Here is a 21,275-nt window from a genome sequence, read left to right as displayed (position 1 = left end):
TATATATTAACGATCTGGATGAAGGGACTGGGGGCATTCTAGCGAAGTTTGCTGATGATATGAAGTTAGGTGGACAGGCAGGTAGTACTGAGGAAGTGGGGAGGCTGCAGAAGGATCTAGACAGTTTGGGAAAGTGGTCCAGGAAATGGCTGATGGAATTCAATGTGAACAAATGCGAGGTCTTGCACTTTGTGCTTTTATTCTTTTTTTCCAGACTACTTTCTAAACGGTGAGAAAATTCGTAAAGCCAAAGTACAAAGGGATCTGGGAGTACTAGTCGAGGATTCTCTAAAGGTCAACATGCAGGTGGAGTGTGATTAAGAAAGCGAATGTGATGTTGTCACTTATCGCAAGAGGGTTGGAATATAAAAACACCATTGTGCTACTGAGACTTTATAAAGCTCTGGTTAGGCCCCATTTGGAGTACTGTGTCCAGTTTTGGTCCCCACACCTCACGAAGGACATACTGGCACTGGAACGTGTCCAGCGGAGATTCACACGGATGATCCCTGGAATGACAGGTCTAGCATATGAGGAACGGCTGAGGATACTGGGATTGTATTCAATGGAGTTTAGAAGATTAAGGGGAGACTTAATAGAGACGTACAAGATAATACATGGCTTGGAAAGGATGGATGCTAGGAAATTGTTTCCGTTAGGTGAGGAGACTAGGACCCGTGGACATAGCCTTAGAATTAGAGGGGGTAAATTCAGAACAGAAATGTGGAGACATTTCTTCAGCCAGAGAGTGGTGGGCCTGTGGAATTCATTGCCGCGGAGTGCAGTGGAGGCTGGGACGCTAAATGTCTTCAAGGCAGAGATTGATAAATTCTTGTTGTCTCGGGGAATTAAGGACTATGGGGAGAATGCGGGTAAGTGGAGTTGAAGTGCCCAGCAGCCATGATTGAATGGCGGAGTGGAATCGATGGGCCGAATGGCCTTACTTCCACTCCTATGTCTTATGGTCTTATGATTTCCAGCATCTGCTGTCCTCACTTTCTCCTACCTTTTAATAAAAAGGTTCCATGTAAGAAACTAGAGACACATTAAAAGCACTTGGATTAAGGATAGTAGGCTGGCATCATTGAGAATTGGTTCAAGACTGAAAACAATGTGGAAATAAATGTGTCTTTTTCCAGGTGGAGGCAGTGACTATTAGCGTGCCACAGGGATCTGTGCTTAGACCTCAAGTATTCACTAGATTACAACTAAATGTAGCATTCTCAATTTACCAACAAAACCTGATGGGATTAAAAATTGGTGGGAAAAATACAAGGAGACTGCAGGGACATTTAGACAAGTTGAGCGTGTGCGCAACACATGACAGATTCAGTATGACATGAATAATCACATAACTATACTCATTGATGTGAAACAAAAAAGGAAGAGTATTATTGAAACAGTAATATATTGGGAAACATGCATGGACAAAGGGATCTGGGCATCTTTGCACACCAGTCAATGAAAGCAGACAAACAGGCACAGTAAGCAGTTAGGAAGGGAAATGGTATACACAAGAACTTTGATTATCCGAAGGACATAGGCGGGGAGTACTTTGTTCAGTTAATCAAATTCTGGATAATGAAATGCCAGACAACAGTTTAAGCGAGCATCGGGATCTTGCCCGATAACCCAACGTTTGGATAACAGAGGTTTCTCTGTATTTGCCTTCATCACAAGAGGCTGGGTTCTGAAGCAAGGATATCATACTGCAGTTAAAAAGAGCCTTAGGTGAGACCACACCTGGAGTGGTATGTGCAGTTTTGCTTTCCCTACTTAACAGGGAATATACTTGCCATGGTGGAAGTGCAGCAGAGATTCGCTAGGCTAATACTGGGGCTGCCAGGACTATCATATTGCTTAATATAGGTTCAGCTGGATCTGTATGTACTACAGTGAGGATGAGGGGGTCTCTGATCAAAGCTTACAAAATTTTAAACAGGGTTGGACAGACTTGCAAGGAGAATGTTGCCGCTTGTAGGGGAGTCTAGAACCAGGGGTTAGTATCAACATATGGGGGTAGGCTATTTAGGACTGAGATAAGGAATCCTCCTCCTCCATCAGGGTTGAGGTATTAAATTTTAAAAGGTATTAGTGGCAACAAGGTGTATGGAGAGCAAGATGGAATATGGCTTCGAGATATATTTAGTCACAATCATTTTGAATGACAGCAGTCAAGGGCTGAACAACCTACAACTGCTCCTGGTGTTTGTGACTTCCATATTTGGTGAGGTTCTGGGCAAAACAGTGCATTAGAACGCTCACTGTTGTTAGCCATTTAAATATATGTTAGTTCTCAATTCCCCCCTCTATCCCATCATCTTCAATTAGGACATTTCAGCTTTTCAACACAGTGTCCATCCATGAAGTCACTCCAGAGATTTTCTGAAGTTAAGCATAAGCAGCGGCAATTGTGTTACAACAATGGATTCAGAAAGGTCTGGGCAGGGTAGATGCTTAGAAATTGCTTCCTCTGGCTGAAGAATCTAAAAAGATGGGGGAAACCAGTCTTAATCCTAGCCCTAACTGGAGGATAAGGGATCAATCGTTCACAACTGAGATGAGAAACTGTTTTCTTCAAATGGATTAGGAATTTTTGAAATTTACTATCCCAGGAGTGTTATGGAGCCACCATCATTAAATATATTCAAAAGGTTGAGAAACAGAAACATCAGGGAATGTGGAAAATCAGCAGGAACATGGGTATGGAGGCTAATGAGCTGCCATGATCACATTCAATGGTGAAGCAGGTTCAGGTGAACCACATGAGATACTCCTGTTCCTATTTTTTTGTGTATAGATGACCTTGCAACTGGTGTTTCCAAGATGAAAAAGGTACGGTTGGAAGACTGAAGCAGAAATTTCTGTGGAACACTGTACATGAGGAACCTGCCAGATGAGTGACCTATACTGGGGCTCAAGTCCACAAACAAGACTAAGTGCTTTTCCAGGACGACTGATGATTTGGGTGCGCACATCATCCTCTACACCAGCTATTCTAGCTGCTTCATCTGCAGTGATTTCATTTAACTCCCATTGTTCAACCTCCCAGTCACAGGCCAAAATTTAAACAAACACTTCATTCTAACCACTGGTTAGAGAGTTTGAAAGTGTTTCCTGATGGGAAAACAAAATGATTAAAGGAAAATGTAGTTAGAATGGATAGAAATGGTGTGCATTGATATGGAGAAGAGGCAGGAGATAGGCACTAGGTAATAGAACCAATGGAGACATGATGGGCCAAACGGCCTCCTTCTGCACCATAACAGTTCAGAGATTCTATGGTAGTTCACAAGACAAGGATATATTCAAATGTGTACACCTGCTCCAAAGTCCCCTAACAGATCAATGTGGAGATGCTCATTAGTTCAAGATGGAAGCCATTGTGTTTTTCAAAATCATACTATCAAAAATCTTCACAACTCATTCATCCTCACTTAACTATCTTTTTTTATTTTTAAAGTTTCTTTGGGATTAGGATCTCATCAGCAATAAGCCATTTGTTGCCCATCTCCAATTGCCTGAGAACATGTGGTGAGCACATTCTTGAACACGCTATTAAAAAAGGAGACAGTTCCAATATTTTTGGCCCAGCAACAATGAAGGAACAGTGATACATTTCCAGGTTAGGATAGTGAGTGGCTTGGAGAGGAACTTGCAGATCTTGACATTCCCATATCAGTTCAGTTAGTTGTCTTGGATTTGGAAAGAGTCACAGTTAGTTTTTGTTGTGCATCTCAGACAGTACTCACTGCTACTAAGCATCAGTGAGCAGAGTGAACGTTAACAGTGTTGGATGTGGTGCCAATCAAATGGGTTGCTTTGTCTTGGATGGTGTCGAGCTTGTGTTGTTGGAGCTGCATTCACACAAGTACCCTCACAAACCCGACTTGGAGATGATAGGGGTGAAGAGGTCACAGAATTTCCAGCCTGGTCCTCAAAGTATTTATATAGCGGCTCATTTAAGTTGATGGTGAGGGATTCCGTGAGGGCAACGCTATTGCATGTCAAAAGGAGGTGGTTTGAATCTCTTGTTAGAGAGGGTTACTAGTTAACATTTGTACCCCACGAGTGCCATTTGCCACACAATCAGCTTAAGTCTGAATGTTAAAAGGTTTTGCTATGTAAAAAAAAAAGGTAAAAACTGCTCCTGCACCAGAGAAATGACAGACCTCCTGCTGACATATTGGATCTCTTGTGCTGAAGGTAATACCAGTTGAGATGTTTGGATTACAGCATTGAGTCAACACCCTTAAACAATATTACACCATTCATAAAGAAGGTCCAAAATAACATGGTTAAGAATCCTGAACGAATCTGGAACTCCCTCTGAAGTGCTGTTACTATTTTCACTGATAATCCTGCATTTCCAAGTCCCTCTGTAGTCCAATGAAATGTGAATGATCAAACCTGGAAACTGTTGTGTTACTGCATCCAAAAGACATTGATACAAGTCAAAAGACTTGAGAATGGGGCTGATTATCAAAAAGAAAATTTTACTCTTGGTGGCAGAGGGATGGCCGGAGATATTAAGCAGACATTTTGCTATAATCTTCACAATCATGGATGTTATCACTACCTGGAAAATTGCCCCCATAGCAGTTGAAGAACTGAACACAAGAACGTTCCATCTGCTATTTGTGATGCTTTGAGCTATGATGCAGGGAGGGTAATACTTACTGATGAATCCTCTGCTGACTGAAAGGAGCTGTGTAGCAGTCTGTGTCCTCCAGATCTGGTAACGTATCCTTGTCCAACTTCATCGGTTTCCTTGGTAACCATCCTCTGAACCTGCTCAACCTTTTCTCCATCCTGTTAGACAAACACACGACACAGTTATACACGGTCTAGTCTGACTGCTTAAGCCTCAAGGGAATTAGATACAAATAGAAATTGAGTCAGTTGTTGCAAATGCAAATTTGTGCTTCAAATTAAAAAAAGCAAAAGTTGTCAGTCTGAACTGGAACAGAGCTGAGTATTTGCAGAGCAATTAATCTCTAGCTGACCCAAGTCAGGCACAATTACACACTGTGGCTTTACAAGAGGAATAAAAATCTTTTTGCCCAAAATACAACTTAGCAGCTGAATAACAGACCGTACAATAACATATTAGTTCAGATTTCCTGGAAGCTTGCAATGACACGTCAATGTCATTACAACATTAAAAAGTACCCAATGATCCACTGACTTCTGGCATTAAGTAACACCAATACCTGTGTTATACAGTACCTTCCTGAGGTTTTGATGGTGCTGTACCTCTTCCCTTGCTAAAAAAAAGAATTAACACCTTCAGCACCCCAAAACCACTTTTTAAAAACAAAAAGTCAATGGCACCTGTGGGTTACAAATTAACACCAGATCATATGGCCACTTTAGACTGGTTGCATTAAATGTTGGAGGTTGCTTGTTAGCTGGATGAGTCAAATGATCACATCAATATCCCCAACACAGGCGATCTCCTCGCATTTATGGGAGCTTACAGTGAGCAAATTGGCAGCCACATTTCCCATGCTGAAACAGTGACTACAATTCACTGGCTTTGATCAGTTTTGAGACTGCAAAGATACTGCACAAACATAAGGTTTACCTTTCATGCTTCACATTCTCAAACCAAATCCACTGTCTTACTGGTGGTCAAATTAAAAATTTAAAAAGGTAACATGATTCACTGTTAGACTTGCTGCCCACAAAGTTATTTTCACAGTATGTTTGACATCAGTAAAATACTGTCAGGTGACTTGACTTACTCCAGAGGGGCGACTTAAAGTTCACAGGTGAGAATCTGGACATATAGAATGTTTGGAGTCATTCCTGTTGAGAAAAGGCAATGTTTTGCTGGTATCTCACTAACTATTTATACTTTACAATTAAGAAAAGTTCCTAAAGTCAACTTAGCAATTGCTTTTAGATGTTGCAAAGAGTACTTGACAATACCAGTCTCATTAACAGGCATGTTCCCCTCCCCCCAATTCTTGGACAATTATTTCCATCAGTATAAAAAAAAAGGAAGGACTGCAGATGCTGGAAATCTGAGTCGAGTGTGGGGTGCTGGAAAAACACAGGTGGTCAGAAGATTCCTGAAGAAGGGCTCATGCCCGAAACGTCGAATCTCCCGCTCCTTGGATGCTGCCTGACCTGCTGCGCTTTTCCAGCAACACTTTCAGCAGTTGAGTGTGTTTGGGAAGCTCAGGAAGAGAGAGATATAGGAATGGGGAAGGAAAATGCTGATTAAGTACAAGTCCAGTCATGATCATGTTGAAAAGTAGAGATTGTGATCTGTGCAGGCTCATATCTAATTCCTTTAGAAGGCTTATTGCTGCTTAAAAACCATTAGCCATATGTTCTTTTGCACAAGGTGCATTTTTTGCAAGCCAGACAAGGTCTTTGGTAGAAGCAATGACAGATGTTGGCATCTTCTTGAGTTGAATAAAAGATCCTCTAAATTAACATTACAGTATTATGGAATGAGGAGCTAGAGTATGCCATTCAGCCCCTCAAACATGTTCACCATTCAATCAGATCACATTAACCTACCTGCAACCTCATAGCCACTTTCATCTATCACTGGTAGTCATTCACTCCATGGCTTACCAAGAATCTATCCACCTCTGCCTTCAAAAACACACCAGGACTCCACTTCCACTACCTTAGAGTTCTATTGACTCAGGTCTGAATTCCCCCACCCCACGTTAAATGGATGCCCTCTGATTTTTAAACAGTAACTCCTGGTTCTCCAAGCTATTCAATCAGCAAGAATTTGCAGTGAATACTGCAATATTTTACTTGGCTAAAACAAAAAGATTAACTCCTGGAGAGCTGAAACAAGATCTTTAGAACATTCCACTATGTAATCTTGTTCCATCAGAAGGCAATTGAAGAATAGTCACTGCACGAAACCAAGGTAAAGTGGAGTATTTAAAATCGAGAAAATGGAGGGTTATCAACAAACAAACAGTCGAGTGGGCAGGAAACTGAAGCACACAGCCACAGTTCATGCAGATTAGATTTCAGGCAAAGTCAGATGCACCAACCTGCTCATGAACTTGTAACGCCGCTGCAGGTAATAGATTTTTCTCCTGGAAGAACAGCAAAAATGAAGCCAGTCGAGAAGAAAACCCGTCGTCAGTTACAGTATGAACTATCAAGGAAGGAAAGGGAGATTGAAGACATAAGCCTGCAAGAGGTAGGAGAAAAGACTAAAAGGAGAGATTAAGAGAGAAAGCGATCAATCACAGAATACAATTGAAAAAAAGACCAGTGAGGAACCGTCAAACCATTTGATTTTTTAAAAAAGCATTTAAAATAAAAGGGCTGATTCGAAAAGTGTTTAAAATTCAGAGTGAGATAGATTTGGACACTTTGTATAGAGGACAGTTTTTTCTGACAGTTGCGTAGCAGAGACAAAAACACAGTCTCTGTTGAAGGGGAGCAGAGGATGTTACAGGGCCATGGGGAATGAGCAGGTCAGTAGGATTAGATTTGGATTAAATTAGAGCCAAAGCAGGCTTAGATAAGATGGTCCCAATGGTCTCACTGTACTAGAAGTTTCTTTTGTGATTTATTTATTTTGTGATTCAATAGATTTCAGAATAGGACGATGTCATTCAGCCTACCCTGCCAATGCGTTGTTCAGGTTTATCATGGATGTAACCACTCCCTTCATCCTATGAATACAGCATCAACTCCATGATAATTCCTCACACTATTGAAGGTTTGAATTGAATTGCTCTTGGTCCCTCTAAGATAATTGAGATTTTGGATTGATTTAATTGGTAGGTTAATGGATATTTCTACAATGCTTCCAACCAAAAGCACTCAATGTTCTTGGAACATAATCAGAACTGGATAGAGGAGATGTATTCTATTTTCAGATTTCCAATTTTTCATGGTGAGACGCAGCTAAGATCTTCAACTTAAACGAAAAAGGAAAACATTGCAAAACAATTAGTGCAAGAAACTCAAACTATCAAAGTAAACAGAGGTTGTGTTTGGTTCATATACCTTTTCCCGAAATGTTAGCAACCCCCCATTGATGTCAACAGGGCTCAACACACACAGCATTGAGTTAATGATCCTGTTTTGCCCAGACCCAAAAAATGCAAGCAAAAAGTAAACTTTATTTACCTGAAAGGCATCCGTACGTTCATTAACTCTGCATATCTACAAAGAACTTCCCATGGGGCATGTAACTTCACAAATATGATATCACTGTTGGTTAGTGAGGACTGCAAAATAAAAAATATTAATACAAACATATTAAAAGGGTTTTTTTAAAAAACATTTTCATTAAAATATTCACAGCATGTAGGCTTTAATAGAGTAGAGACGTACAGCACAGAAAGATCTTTTATCCAGCTCATTCATACCCAACAGATGGGGCTAGATTTATATCCTATTTGCCAGCACTTGGCTCACATCCCTCCAAACCATATATCCATCCAGATGCCTTTTAAATGTTATAATTGTACCAGCCTCCACCACTTCCCTCTGGCAGGTGATTCCAAACACGCACCACCCTCGGCATGAAAAGATTGCCGCTTAGGTCCCTTTTAAATCTTTCTCCTCTCACCTTAAACCTATGCCTTCTAAATTCTGGGCTCCCCCTACTTGGAGGGAAGGTCTTGCCTATTCACTCTATCCATGCCCCTCATGATTTTGTAAACCTCTATAAGGTCACCCCTCAGCTTCTAACGCTCAAGAAATATGGCTCCAGCCTATTCAGCCTCTCCTAGCTCAAACTCTCCAACCCTGCCAACATTCTTGTAAATGATAACCATATGATAAATGTTATCATAAGCAATTCCATTTTAAAGGCACTATGAACTTGCACTCCAAGTTCTTTGTTAAGCAACATTCCCCAGGACCTTACCACGAAATGTATCCCCTCATATTTATCCAAATTAAACTCCATATGCCACTTCACAGTCCATTGGCTCACCTGATCAAGGTCACATCGGACTCTGTTGTAAGCTTCTTCGCTGCCCACTACAACTCTAGCATGCTCGCATCCAAATTATAAAAGAGGGCAAAAAGCTGTGGACCCAGCACCAACTCTTGTGGGACATTGCTGATCACAGGCCTCTAGTCTGAAAAACAATCCTCCACTGGCAAGGCAACTGGTTGCCATACCCTTATTAGCTACCTTGAAGACAATTGAATGGCTTGCTGGGCCATTTCAGAGAGAAGTCAACATGGGTGTGAAGGTAGAATCACAACAGACCAGACTGGGCAAAGGGGACAGATTTCACTTCAGAGAACATTGAGCCAGATTGCCTTTAACAACAATCTGATAATAGCTTCATGGTCATCAAGTGCTGACAAGTTTTCTAACAAAATCCAGCTAAGGAGTTTCAAGTTCCCCAACTGCAATGATGGAATTTGAACTCATGCCCCTGGGTGATTAGTTGATACCTCTGGATTACTGGACTTTACAGTAAATGCCCACACTGGGTGATATTCTGATTGCGGTGGGGGCACAAAATTGGACAGATGTCCAACATTAACTTGTCAGTCACCATTCAAACTAATCCCCATAAGCACAGGAGATGGCTGGATACCAAAATCATTGACCATTTGTAACACTAATTAACAGTCAACGGAATTCGTGAAAACCATCACTTGATCCCATTATCTCAGTGCCCAAAGCATAACAGGGTTGGCATGGGCAGTCCATCTTTTCTCATAAAAGCAATTTAAATAGGGGAAACCAAACAAGGAGAGCAGGGGGCCGGGGTTGGAGGGTGCCTTTTGCTTATTAAGGACACCCTCTCCCCTGCCCCCAAAACTGAGCATCCCTTCTTTCCTACCCACCTCTCCTTAAAATAGGAAATACCCCTCAAATCAACACACACACACTTCTTCCTTCCCCCAACCCCAGGGTTTGTCTTGAACTGTGATCCACAACCCACCTGCAGTACCAGCAGCAACCATTATCAAGCTTTGGCACTGTTGCAGCTCTTGGAGCTGCTGACCTCTGATGAGCAGCCCCACCTTCAGCCCCCCAATTAATGCTGGCTGTTGTTTATTATTGCCACTGGGCAGATTTTGTTTGTTTGCCTCAATCCCCAGAGAAATCCAGTCAGGCACTGACCAGTGAATAGTCTGCACCCTCAGTTACTTTCAGCTTACTAGTTTAGTAACATACACCACCACAGTTTCTATCACAATGTTCTATAAATCCTTTTATCCCTCAAGAATAGTTTTATTGATAAGAAATTTCAGTTATAAATGATGGTTTGGAGAAGGTGGGACTGCTTTTCTTGAGGGGAGAAGGCAACTGGAATACTAATCCAGTGTAATTTTTTTTATTTCAAAAATATACATTGGTACATGGACAGTTAATGAAACCACTCCAATCTACACAGTCAAATTAAGTCTTTGATGTTCACAATACTCTATTTGCAGATCATCTCTTGGCCTATAAAAGGGAGGCAACAGAGGCCCGATTACTGAATGGGCCCCTCTTCTTCAGCAAAGGGACCTTACACTGTGGTCTTTCCCCACTGCACATTGGCAGCAGATGCCTCAAACTTCAGTGCATCCCTCAGCACATAGTCCTGGACCTTGGAATATGCCAGTCTGCAACACTCAGGGTTAACTCCTTCAACTGGAAGACGAGCAAGTTTTGGGCAGATCAAAGTGCCTTTCAGAGTTGATGATCCTCCAGGCACAGTTGATGTTTGTCTCAGTGTGCGTCTCGGGGAATAGACCATGGAGCATTATGTCACGTGTCAGAGCTGCTCGGGACAAACCTTGACAAACACTACTGCATTCCTCTCCAGACTTCCTTTGCATAGGCACATTCCAGAAGGAGGTGCGGGATAGTCTCATACCCTCCACAGCCACTTTGAGGGCAGCGTGCAGTAGCGCGGAGAATCCTGGCACGCAGAAAAGGATCTCAGGCAGAGTCCTTCTCGCCACTAGCCAAGCCATGTCTTGGTGCCTGTTAGAAAGTTCTGGCAATGAGGCATTTTGCCAAATGATTGACAGTCTGCCCAGCTGCTCGACAGAATCCACCCCCTCCTTTTCCTGAAGGGTCTCAAGGACACATGCTGACCACTTCCTGACAGAAGTGTGGTCAAAATCTTCTTCACAAATTACTCCACAAAAGGACAGGTGATACGGAACGGGGTCCAACAACTTTAGAGCATTCTATGGGAGTGAGGCTGGGCCTATCCTTCGCAACACTGGGGACAGGTATGTAGCGATGCTTGGCGTTTGCCTACTAGGGATCCACACAGCTTGATGCAGCCACACATGAAGTTAGCCATCAGGGTGAGGGTGTGTTTATCCCCCCTCTCTCCAGGTCTTCACACATTGTCTCTCTTTGGACACAGTCCACCTTTGATCTAATCCATTGTAATAACAATACATTACCGCTAGGCCACCACCTCTGCTTAAAACTGATGCAGGCAAGGGGCTACCACTGTGTTTACTCTAACTAAAAAAGTACACCTTCAAGTGTTGAGGGGTTGAGAACAATTGCCAAAAACTAAATTGATAACACTAAAAAAAAAAACTGTTCAATCTTTCTGTTGCTGATTGGAACTTTCCAATGCTACTTTTCCAAAAAGGTTTCATTCCACTTTCACGGTTCAGTTCAGTAACGTCAACAGAATGTAACCAATGCTCTTAACTGATGCCACCACTAGAACAAGAAAAGCTTCACTTGTACTAATGGGCTAATCCTTACTCACATGCATTAAATTTTAAACTGTGCTACAATACACGTGAATGCATAGTGTAGTAAAACAACTGGTGAGCTGCAGGATGTAGATAAAAAAGGTAAAAACAATGACTGCAGATGCTGAAAACCAAATACTGGATTAGTGGTGCTGGAAGAGCACAGCAGTTCAGGCAGCATCCAACGAGCAGCGAAATCGACGTTTCAGGCAAAAGCCCTTCATCAGGAATATTCCTTTTATTCCAGATGAAGGGCTTTTGCCCGAAACATCGATTTCGCTGCTCGTTGGATGCTGCCTGAACTGCTGTGCTCTTCCAGCACCACTAATCCTGCAGATGTAGATAGTCACATGAAGAAAACTACATTGTAGCTAAAAAAAGTGACTTGGCCCAAATAATCATTCAGCAATATATAGCTTCAGTACTTTTGCAATTGGGCACTTTTATCATCTTGTACTCATCAAGACAATTTACAAGAAACGTCAATGTAAAGGGAAAACAACAATTTGAGCAGGGAATTTGATTTGGTTGACAAGTTGATTCTGATTGGTAGAGGAATTGTCCCTGTTAACATTGATTTGCAGTCAACGGCCAGACTTTGTTAAAGGCAAAGTCTGGCCAGTCAACCAGTTTTTAAAATTTAAACAAACATTGACAGTTAATAGTCACAGGTTGCAGATCCCAAATTCTAGATGATAAAGAAACTGAGACACGAAATGAACAACAAAATTGCAAAAGCACAGACCGGTTGCTGGAATGGGAAGACAAGTGACAAATGAAATTTAATGCACAGAAGTTTGAAGAGATTAACTTTGATATGAAGAATGCAGAGAGACAATATAAAATGGAATACAATTTGAGAGGGAGTACAGGAGTAGAAGGAATTAGATATACACATGGATAGATCATAGAGTGTCGCAGGACAGGTTTGGAGAATGCGAAGTAAAAGGACATGGTATTCTGGGCTTTGTACTCTGTGCCGCTTTTGTTTAAAGATTCGGAGGGCGTGGTAAACCTTCAGCAAGCTGCAGTGTTGAGTCTACTTTGAGACACACTTTTAGGAAGGATACAGACAGTATAGAGTGCAAAACAGGTTCCCAGAAATGAAGTTTCTGATCCGCAGAGCTGGTGATGTAGGAGATTGGGGAGAAGTTGGCACCACTCTTCAAGGAGAGAAAGTGAAGACTGCAGTTGTTAGAAAAGAGAGTCAGGGTCAAAAAGGGTGGCACTGGAAGTCAGGCAGCATCAGAGGAGCAGGAAAGTCAATGTTTCGGACAGTGTTTGCATTCAAGAGGGGTCTGGATAGAGCGGAGAGCTACCACTCCCCATGTTGGAAGGATCAAAAACCTAAGGATATAAAATGAAGGCAAGAGAAATAGCACATGCAGAAAGTGAATGGTTAGGATCTAGAGTGCAAGATGGAGGCAGGTTCAATCCAGGCATTCAAGAGAGAATTGAAATACTGGCTGAAAAAAGAATTTGCAGGACTACGGCAAAAGCTATGAGTGTTGCACTAACCCATCCCTTCAGGAGAGTGAGCACAGACATCATGACTGAATGATATCCTCCTGTGTGGCAACCATGTTATTACTCTGCGATTGAGAATTTATATTGTGTTGAGTTAAAGGAATTTAAATTTAATTTAGATTAACTGCTGTACTGAATGTTCCAGACAGACAATCTTTCAAGTGAAAGATGAAGGGAGGTTCACATCTTCAAGAATTCTAATGAAGCAAAAATGAAATTTAGACAATAATAAAAAAAAGATCAAACTTATGAACTTGGGAGTCCATCTTCCAGATGAGGTCATTATCTTCACAAAAGGTATCGAATCAAATATTTTTCCAAAAATATTTGCCAGGAACTTAGAATCTTAAAAATTAGTTTCAGCCGCTGTTAACCTCTGTCAAAAATGGGGACCAGTTAAAACCTAACCTTAGGGATGATAAATTCTGGGGAAGAGATAAATCTGCTAGAGACTGCCTTGTTGGTGAGAAATAACATTAGTTAAGATTGACCAGTTAGATAAATACCATTCTTAAAAGTTTAACGTGAGGGAAGGTCAAATAGTCTTGTAAATTTCTAGTCTGTTTGGTGATATTTAATGGCTTGAAAGAGGATTTATCTGCCTTTTGTTTGAGAGGATAGATTTTTATTTACATCAACGTTGGAGTATTTGAAGCTCAAGATGTAGTCTCAGTAGAGTAGGGATCTACCTCTGTTTTTGGGAATGAGAGCTACTAAAATGGGCAGGGGCCATATCTTGCTATTAAGATCGATGAAGAATTCTACAAATGGAAGTCTCTGGATCACTGGCTCAACAAGGCACCTTGACGCATGGTGTAGGACTACAGGTTAAATTTGATGAAGAAATTACAGCACTTGATATTCTTAGATGATAAAAAATGTGATCGTATAACTCATGGGAATGCAATAGGAGGACAAGACAAACCTCTCTCCTAGACAACAGCAGGATCTCCACAGAATACATCTTAGTAGCTTGGCTCAGTTGGTAAACAACTAGGTCCCAGACTCAGACATTACATTTCTTCTTTCATGGTAGTGGAGGCTGGCTCATCCTTAATTGTCCTGGAGAAGTTGGAGCTGAGCTGCCTTCCTGAACTGGTAGTAGTGGGAATAACAAATGTTGTCAGGGAAAGAGTTACAGAATTTTGACCCTGCAATGCTGAATGAACAACGTTTCAAAGTCAGAACAGTGAGCAGCTTGGAGGGGAACTTGCAAGTAATGGTATGCCAATGTATCTGATGCCCCTGATTTCTAGATGGTAGGGGTCACAAGTCAGACCAAAAAAAAGCTTGCCAAGTTGCTGCAGTTCCTGACAAACACACTGCCACTGCACAGTAGTTGTGAAAGGGGTGATCTTTTTCAGGTGGTTGATGGGATGCCAGTTAACTGGACTGCTTTGTCCTAGATGGTGTTGACTAGGTGTTTGGATGAGTGAAGATCCAATAACAAGTGCAGAGTATTCCATCGCATTCCTGCTTTGTGGATAGTGAACAGTTTGAGAGAGTCAGGTGGTGAGTTACTTGCTGCAGAACTCCTAGCTTTGAGCTGCTCTTGTAGACATTATTGCTGGTCAAGGGGGTTCAGTTAGCTCAGTTTGCAATGCTAGTTTGTGGGAACCCTCAGGTTAAACTACCAGTTGCCCCTCTAATGAGCGCATAGCCCTGTCATCCTCAGACTGTAGCAACTTTATGGCTGGTCTAGTTCAGTTTCAGCAATGGCAGTGCTGAATAACGTGAGGAGGTAGATGGTCTCTCGTCAGAGATGGTCATAGCCTGACATTTCTGGGGCACAGATGTTACTTGCCACATTTGCTTTTATTGTTAAAGCTCACTTAATCCCAAAGATGATTTTACATTTCCGCACGTGATATCTCTCTCCCTAGAGGAGATCTCGAAGTATTTCACAATGATTCTTTTTGACGTAAAGTTAATAAGTTGACCAATGTTGTAACCGACATAATAACAAAGAGGCAAGATTTTGCCAAGCTGCTTTCTTCTTTAAAGTTGGGTTTAATGTAGGGACATTTGACAGGGAGACCTGGCTGCTGTCCTTTGAAGTGATGCTACATGATATTTTTATATTTGCCTTAAGATTACCTGGAATTTCTGTAGCAAGACAGACAAGCTTCCAGTTAATTCCTCATCTCATACAATGGCTTCTCGGACAATGTAGCACTTCCCCCATCCAAGGCATTCTACTTCTGTATTGAGACTTGATCCCAGAAACTCAGCCTGACTTTTCCAAAGACAACCACTATCTAGAAGGACAAGGGCAACAACTGCATGGGAACAGCAGCTACGGGTCATTTAAAACACAGATCTGCAACCATATCACCGTTCCTTCAGTTCACCGAATCAAAAGCCTGAAATTCCCTCCGAGATCACTGTAGATGTGCTAACAACACGTGGATTTTAACAGTTCAGGAAGGCAGCTCCGAGAAGTAAGGATAGGCAATAAAAACAGATCTTGCCAATAATATTCACCTCCTAACTTGGTTGGTTTGATTCACAACTGAAACCACCCTCCTGAGGCACTGGGAGATCTTCAAAAAAGTCTTCCCTTCATCGTAAACATTCACATTAAAAATGTAAATATTTAATTCAATAATCTTCAAATTCTAAAGAAAACTCTGGCTGAAGTATTGTGCCCTATGTCAGGAAGGATTTACTATAATAAAACAAAGTCATTTTCTGTCGTGGAGTGTTTTTCAATGGTTAAGTGCAGGCAATTATAGGCTGCAGCTTTCACCATTTCACATTCAACTAAAGAGAATCATTAGGAAGAAAATTGTCCCCGTCATTACCACAGTTACTTTCTCTCATTAATTCTCCTCCATTATTCTGGAGAGGTGGTTAATTAGCTCATTGGAATCTCATTTGTCACAAACAAGGAACAAATGGGAAAGAAAAAAAAAAGAAATATTTTCACAGATGGTTCAAGTCTGGAAAGTATTGCCATAGTGGTTATGGAGACAGGTTTAACGGAGGCATTCCATTAGAAGATACTGATTCAAAATGGAAACTAATGTGCAAGGATTGGGGAAAGGCAGGAGAGTGAACACCAAGTCCTCATGCTCATTTGAGACCTAATACAGACACAATGGGCTAAAAAGTCTCCTTCCAGATTTCTGAGATTCTAAGAATAGGCTTTTCAGTCCATCACCTTGTTCCATCTTTGATGTGATCAGGGCTGACCCAAATGTGATCTCAAATATATATTCCAGCGACCCATGTTAACCTTTCATAGAATCCAGAGTGTAGAAACAGGCCATTTCACGCAACTAGTCCACACTGACCCTCCCAAAAAAGTAACCCACCCAGACCCATTCCCCTACTACTCTACATTTACCCCCTCACCTAACCCAAACATTCCTGAAAACTATAGGGCAATTTAGTATGACCAGTTCACCTAACCCGCACACCTTTGGATTGTGGAAGGAGACCTGAGCACCCGAAGGGAACCCACGCAGACATGGGGACAACGGCAAACCTCACACAGACAACCCAAGGCTGGAATCGAACCTGGGTCCCTGGTGCTGTGGGGCAGCAGTGCTAACCATTGAGCTGCCCTGGCTGAAAAAGAATCTATCCCTGCCTTGAAAATATTCAACATCTCTGCTTCTACCACCTTCCCAGTCCCCCACAAGAGTTCCAAAGGTTTGTGACCCTCAAATGTTTCCTCACCGAGAGAGCAATCCAAGACTGTTGAACAATGACCCCTAATTCTAGATTTTCCCAGAAAAGGAAACATCTTTCCCACACTTGGTCTGTCAAATCCATCAGGTTCTCAGCTTTAAAACTCTGGCAGAAACACGCCTAGCCTATCCAACCTGTCCCCATAAGACAGCTGACCCATTTTATTGGAGTTACCTCTTTAAATTAAAATAAAAGGTACCTAATACTGAACACAGCACAATACATAGCGCTGATGCAGTCTCATCCATGCCCTGTATAAATGGAGCAAAGCTTTTGGATTTAATTCCCACAAATATTTTATCAAATAAAAATAGAAACTGGTGAAACTCCATTCTGGCAGCATCAGTGGGTAGAAAGTAAACATTTTGCATCCGATGACCTCACTTTTCATGCACCTTCTCTGCAACTGTAACGTGGCATTCCTTGCTCGGCTCAATATCCTATGATTTTTGTATGTTCTGCCTGTACTGCCAAAACAATTTCTCACTGTACTTTAGGTATACATGATAACAATCAAATCTTCAGAACCAATTAGTAGCTAGAAAACAGTGAAATTACTGAAGGTGGGGGGAAAAAAAAAAGGTGAGTGGACAGGTGGAGCCACAGCACACAAGTGAAAGTGAGAACCAGAGCAGTTGAGGGAGGGAGACGTGAAAGGGATAGACAGACAAGGGAATTAGTGATGGTAAGTCAGGACAGCAGAAAAGCTGAATAAGTGATAACGAGGGCTGGGAATAGGGGAGAATGGGTTGCTTTCAGCATAGCTATTGCACAGCAAAACAGAACCAGGTGCAGGGTGGACACAGTAAGTGGAAGGATGGAATCAGGCTCAAAAGTTAATCGGCCACAATGTCAAAGCCCTCATGGCTGCACCATCCCCAAGTGGGGAAAGGCGTGCTGTTCTTTTAACTTACACAGAGGCTCACTGGAACACTGCAGCAGGCCGGTGACATAAGTGTTGGTGTGGGAACACAGTGGGGTGTTGAAGTGACGGGCAACTGGGAGCTCTGGGTCATTTTGAAACTGACTGAACAAAAACAGTTCTGCAAAGCAGTCACCAAGCCGGAGAGTTTCATCTCCCCAGTGTAGAGGGGACAACATTGTGAGCAGCAAATACAATAGACCAGATAGAGTGAAGGACAGGTAAGTTCCTGCTTCGCCTGGAAAGTGAGCTCTTTGGATTGGTGAGGAATAAGCAGTAAACTGGACACATGTTGCATCTTCTGTGATTGCATAGGAAGGTGGGAATGTGGAGTGGTATTAGAAGTGGACCAGGGTATTCTGTAAGGAACAGTCCCTATGGAAGGTCGACGAGGGAGGGGAGGGGAATGTTAGTCTGGTAGTGGCATCCCACTGGAGATATCAGTAATGGCGACTAATGATCCTACAGATGTGGAGGCCAGTGGGATGGTAGGCAAGAACGAGGGACCCTATCGCTGTGTGGCAGGTAAGAGAAGGGGTAAGGGCTAAAATATTGGGGAAAAAAAGGGTCAGACTCAACTGAGGTCTCTGTCAACACAGTGCTGGGGAATCCTCAATTGAGGAAGGTGGACATTTTGGAAGTTCCTCTATCGAAGTTGGCATCACTAGAACATTATAGCACAGTACAGGCCCTTCAGCCCTCAATGTTGAGCCGCCCTGTCATACTAATCTGAAGCCCTTCCCATCTACACTATTCCATGGATGTCCATATACCTGATCAATGACTATTTAAATGCACTTAAACTTGGCAAATCTACCAACGTTGCAGGCAAAGCATTCCATACTTATTACATCTGTCTTATACCTATCTCCCCTCACTTTAAAGTTGCGTCCCCTCGTGTTTGTCGTTCCCAAACTTGGAAAAAGGCGCTCCCTGTCCACCTTATGTAACCCTCTGATTATCTTGTATGTGGAAGAGGAGGAAATGGGAGAATGGAAGAGACTGAGGGAAGCAGGATGTGAGGATGCATAGTTAGGGTAACAGAGTCAGTGGGTTTGTAGTGGATACTGGTGGCCAGCCTATCCCCAGAAATGGCAAAGAGATGATGTCGAGGAAGGGAAGGGAATAGTCAGAGACTGACCAGGTGATGGTAAGAGCGGAGTGGAAATTGGAAACAAAGTAGATAAAAAAACACTTCTCCAATCCTGGAAGAGAGGGGGAACCAGCAGTGATGTTGATATTCAAAAGAAATAGTTGTGGTTGAGAGTCAAAGTAGGAGTGGGACAAAGAATGTTCCGTGTACTCCACAAAGAGACAGACTTAACCAGAGCCCATGCGGGTACCCATGGTCCCCCCTTTAACTCTTCACCTTCTTCAGCTCTGAAGAAATTGTTCAGAGGGAGGATGAGCTCGGCCAGGTAGAGGAGAGTGGTGTCTGATGGGGACAGGTCAGCCCTTTTATCCTCCAGGAAGAAGCAGAGTGCCCAGAGACCATCCTGGGGGGGGGGGGGGGGGGGGGGGGGGGGGGAGAAATGGATGTGTAAAAGGATTGCATGATTTTAAAAAATGGTGATGGCTAGACGTTGCAAACTGGAAATTCTGAAACTGACAAAGCACAAGAATCGTGAATTTAAGTGAAAAGGGACTCAGAAGGTTCAACACTGGCCTGTTTACATCCTCCCTCCTCACCAGAGGCCTAGACACACCTTCCATGCAAAGCAGTGACCCTACCTGCACTTCATTCGATCTAATCTACTGTATTCACTGCTCAATGTGAGCTGCTCTCCACTGGGGAGACAAAGTGTAGACTGGACAACGACTTTGCAGAACATCCAATTCTGTTCTGAAAAATGATCCTGAGCTTCCAGTTCCCTGGCCAACATCTGTCCCAGGCTTGCTGCCGTACTCCAGCGAATCTCAGCATGCGCTGAAAGAACGTTCTGGTTGGGGACACTGCAGCTTTCAGGACACGACATTATCATGATCAACAATTTCAGGGCCTGAGTACTTTCTCCCATGTCCATATGCCAACTCCCACACACCAGGCTTTGTCATTACATGGGCTGCTGCCACAAACAACTCAGCCACTTATTTGCAACCTCAATTTCTCAGGTATTTTTTCTGTCCAATCTTCTGAACTGCCACCCGTCTTTAGCACAATAAAGAAACTCAGCAGGTCTAGCAGCAACTGTTGAGACAGGAGCAGAGTTAACGTTTGGAGTCCAATGACTTCTTTAAAGCAGCCAAATTTTCTTTAATTGGTATGTATCTATTCTATAATATGGTCTTAAATGACTATCATTGCATATCTATTGACCTAAACTTAAACCCAAATTTTCAAATTTACTTTAGCCAATTGTATTTTCATAGTCATCATAGTTCTCTAAATTTAAAATATTGTCCTTGACCCACTCCTCTCTCCTTTGAGCCAAATACAAAATGCAATCATTTGATAGTTATTCGCTACCTAAGAGTGCCTTCACTATGAACTCATTATTTAATCCCACGTCATTGCTTAATACCAGGTCTAGTCACGGAGCTGACCAGAGAGCAGGCTAATACTGGATTAGTGGTGCTGGAAGAGCACAGCAGTTCAGGCAGCATCCAACGAGCAGCGAAATCGACGTTTTGGGCAAAAGCCCTTCATCAGGTTCCTGATGAAGGGCTTTTGCCCGAAACGTCGATTTCGCTGCTCGTTGGATGCTGCCTGAACCTGCTGTGCTCTTCCAGCACCACTAATCCAGTATTTGCTTTCCAGCATCTGCAGTCATTGTTTTTACCTCAGCAGGCTAATACATAATATTCTAAGAGACAGTCAATTACCTCTTCATCTAGGTTAATCCTAGAAAGCTAACTTTTCCAGTCTAACCATAAATTAAAATCCCCATGACTATGGTCATGTTTTTTCTGCCAAGGGTCATAATTTCTCCCTTTGTGCTCTGTGTGGCTACTCTCAGTGAGTCTACACAACACATCCACAAAAGAAAATTCCACCACTTCTTGCTTTTGCCATTTCTTATCCCCCACCCAAACTGGGCCCACATCCTGGTTTACTGAACACAGGTCGCCTCTCTTTATTGCATCACAACCATTAACTCAGATCTATCTTTCTGCTTTTTTTCTCATTTCCTGTTCTTCCTAAATGCCCTGCTTCAGGTATAATTTTAAAATGTTGCTTTTTAATATTTTAATGTAATTTGTCCTTTTTCCCCCATGGATATGGACAATACTGTCAAGGGCAGGAGAGACATACTGACAGAGAAAGACAGACACAGAATGCAACATCACCTGGATGTTTCATGGTATTACCATTGCTAAATGCCCCAGTATCAACATTACCATTGACCAGAAACTGAACTTGACCAGCCATATAAATTCTATGGCTTCAAGAGCAAGCCAGAAGTAGGAATTGTGCAATGAGTCACCCACCACTGGTCACCCCAGTGCC

At 42.4% G+C, this 21,275-nt stretch overlaps 1 protein-coding gene across 9 annotated transcripts in view; it reads right to left on the bottom strand.

Moving 5' to 3' along the window:
• LOC140457922 (anoctamin-4) overlaps positions 1 to 21,275 on the bottom strand; it is a 187,546-nt gene that overhangs the window by 53,642 nt on the left and 112,629 nt on the right. For 8 of the 9 annotated variants that reach the window (XM_072551722.1, XM_072551723.1, XM_072551724.1 and 5 more), the window contains 3 exons: positions 8,125 to 8,225; positions 7,032 to 7,076; positions 4,681 to 4,812 (listed from right to left, as the gene is read on the bottom strand). In XM_072551722.1, the coding sequence (XP_072407823.1) occupies positions 4,681 to 4,812; positions 7,032 to 7,076; positions 8,125 to 8,225 (278 nt within the window). The remainder of the gene's footprint in view (positions 1 to 4,680; positions 4,813 to 7,031; positions 7,077 to 8,124; positions 8,226 to 21,275) is intronic. The other variant, XM_072551725.1, reaches the window with a different exon arrangement.

This window comes from Chiloscyllium punctatum, chromosome 32 (assembly GCF_047496795.1).
Source record: "Chiloscyllium punctatum isolate Juve2018m chromosome 32, sChiPun1.3, whole genome shotgun sequence".
Taxonomy (NCBI): domain Eukaryota; kingdom Metazoa; phylum Chordata; class Chondrichthyes; order Orectolobiformes; family Hemiscylliidae; genus Chiloscyllium; species Chiloscyllium punctatum.
The sequence above is the reverse complement of the archived record's forward strand: the minus strand, read 5'-3'. Positions and strand labels throughout refer to the sequence as shown.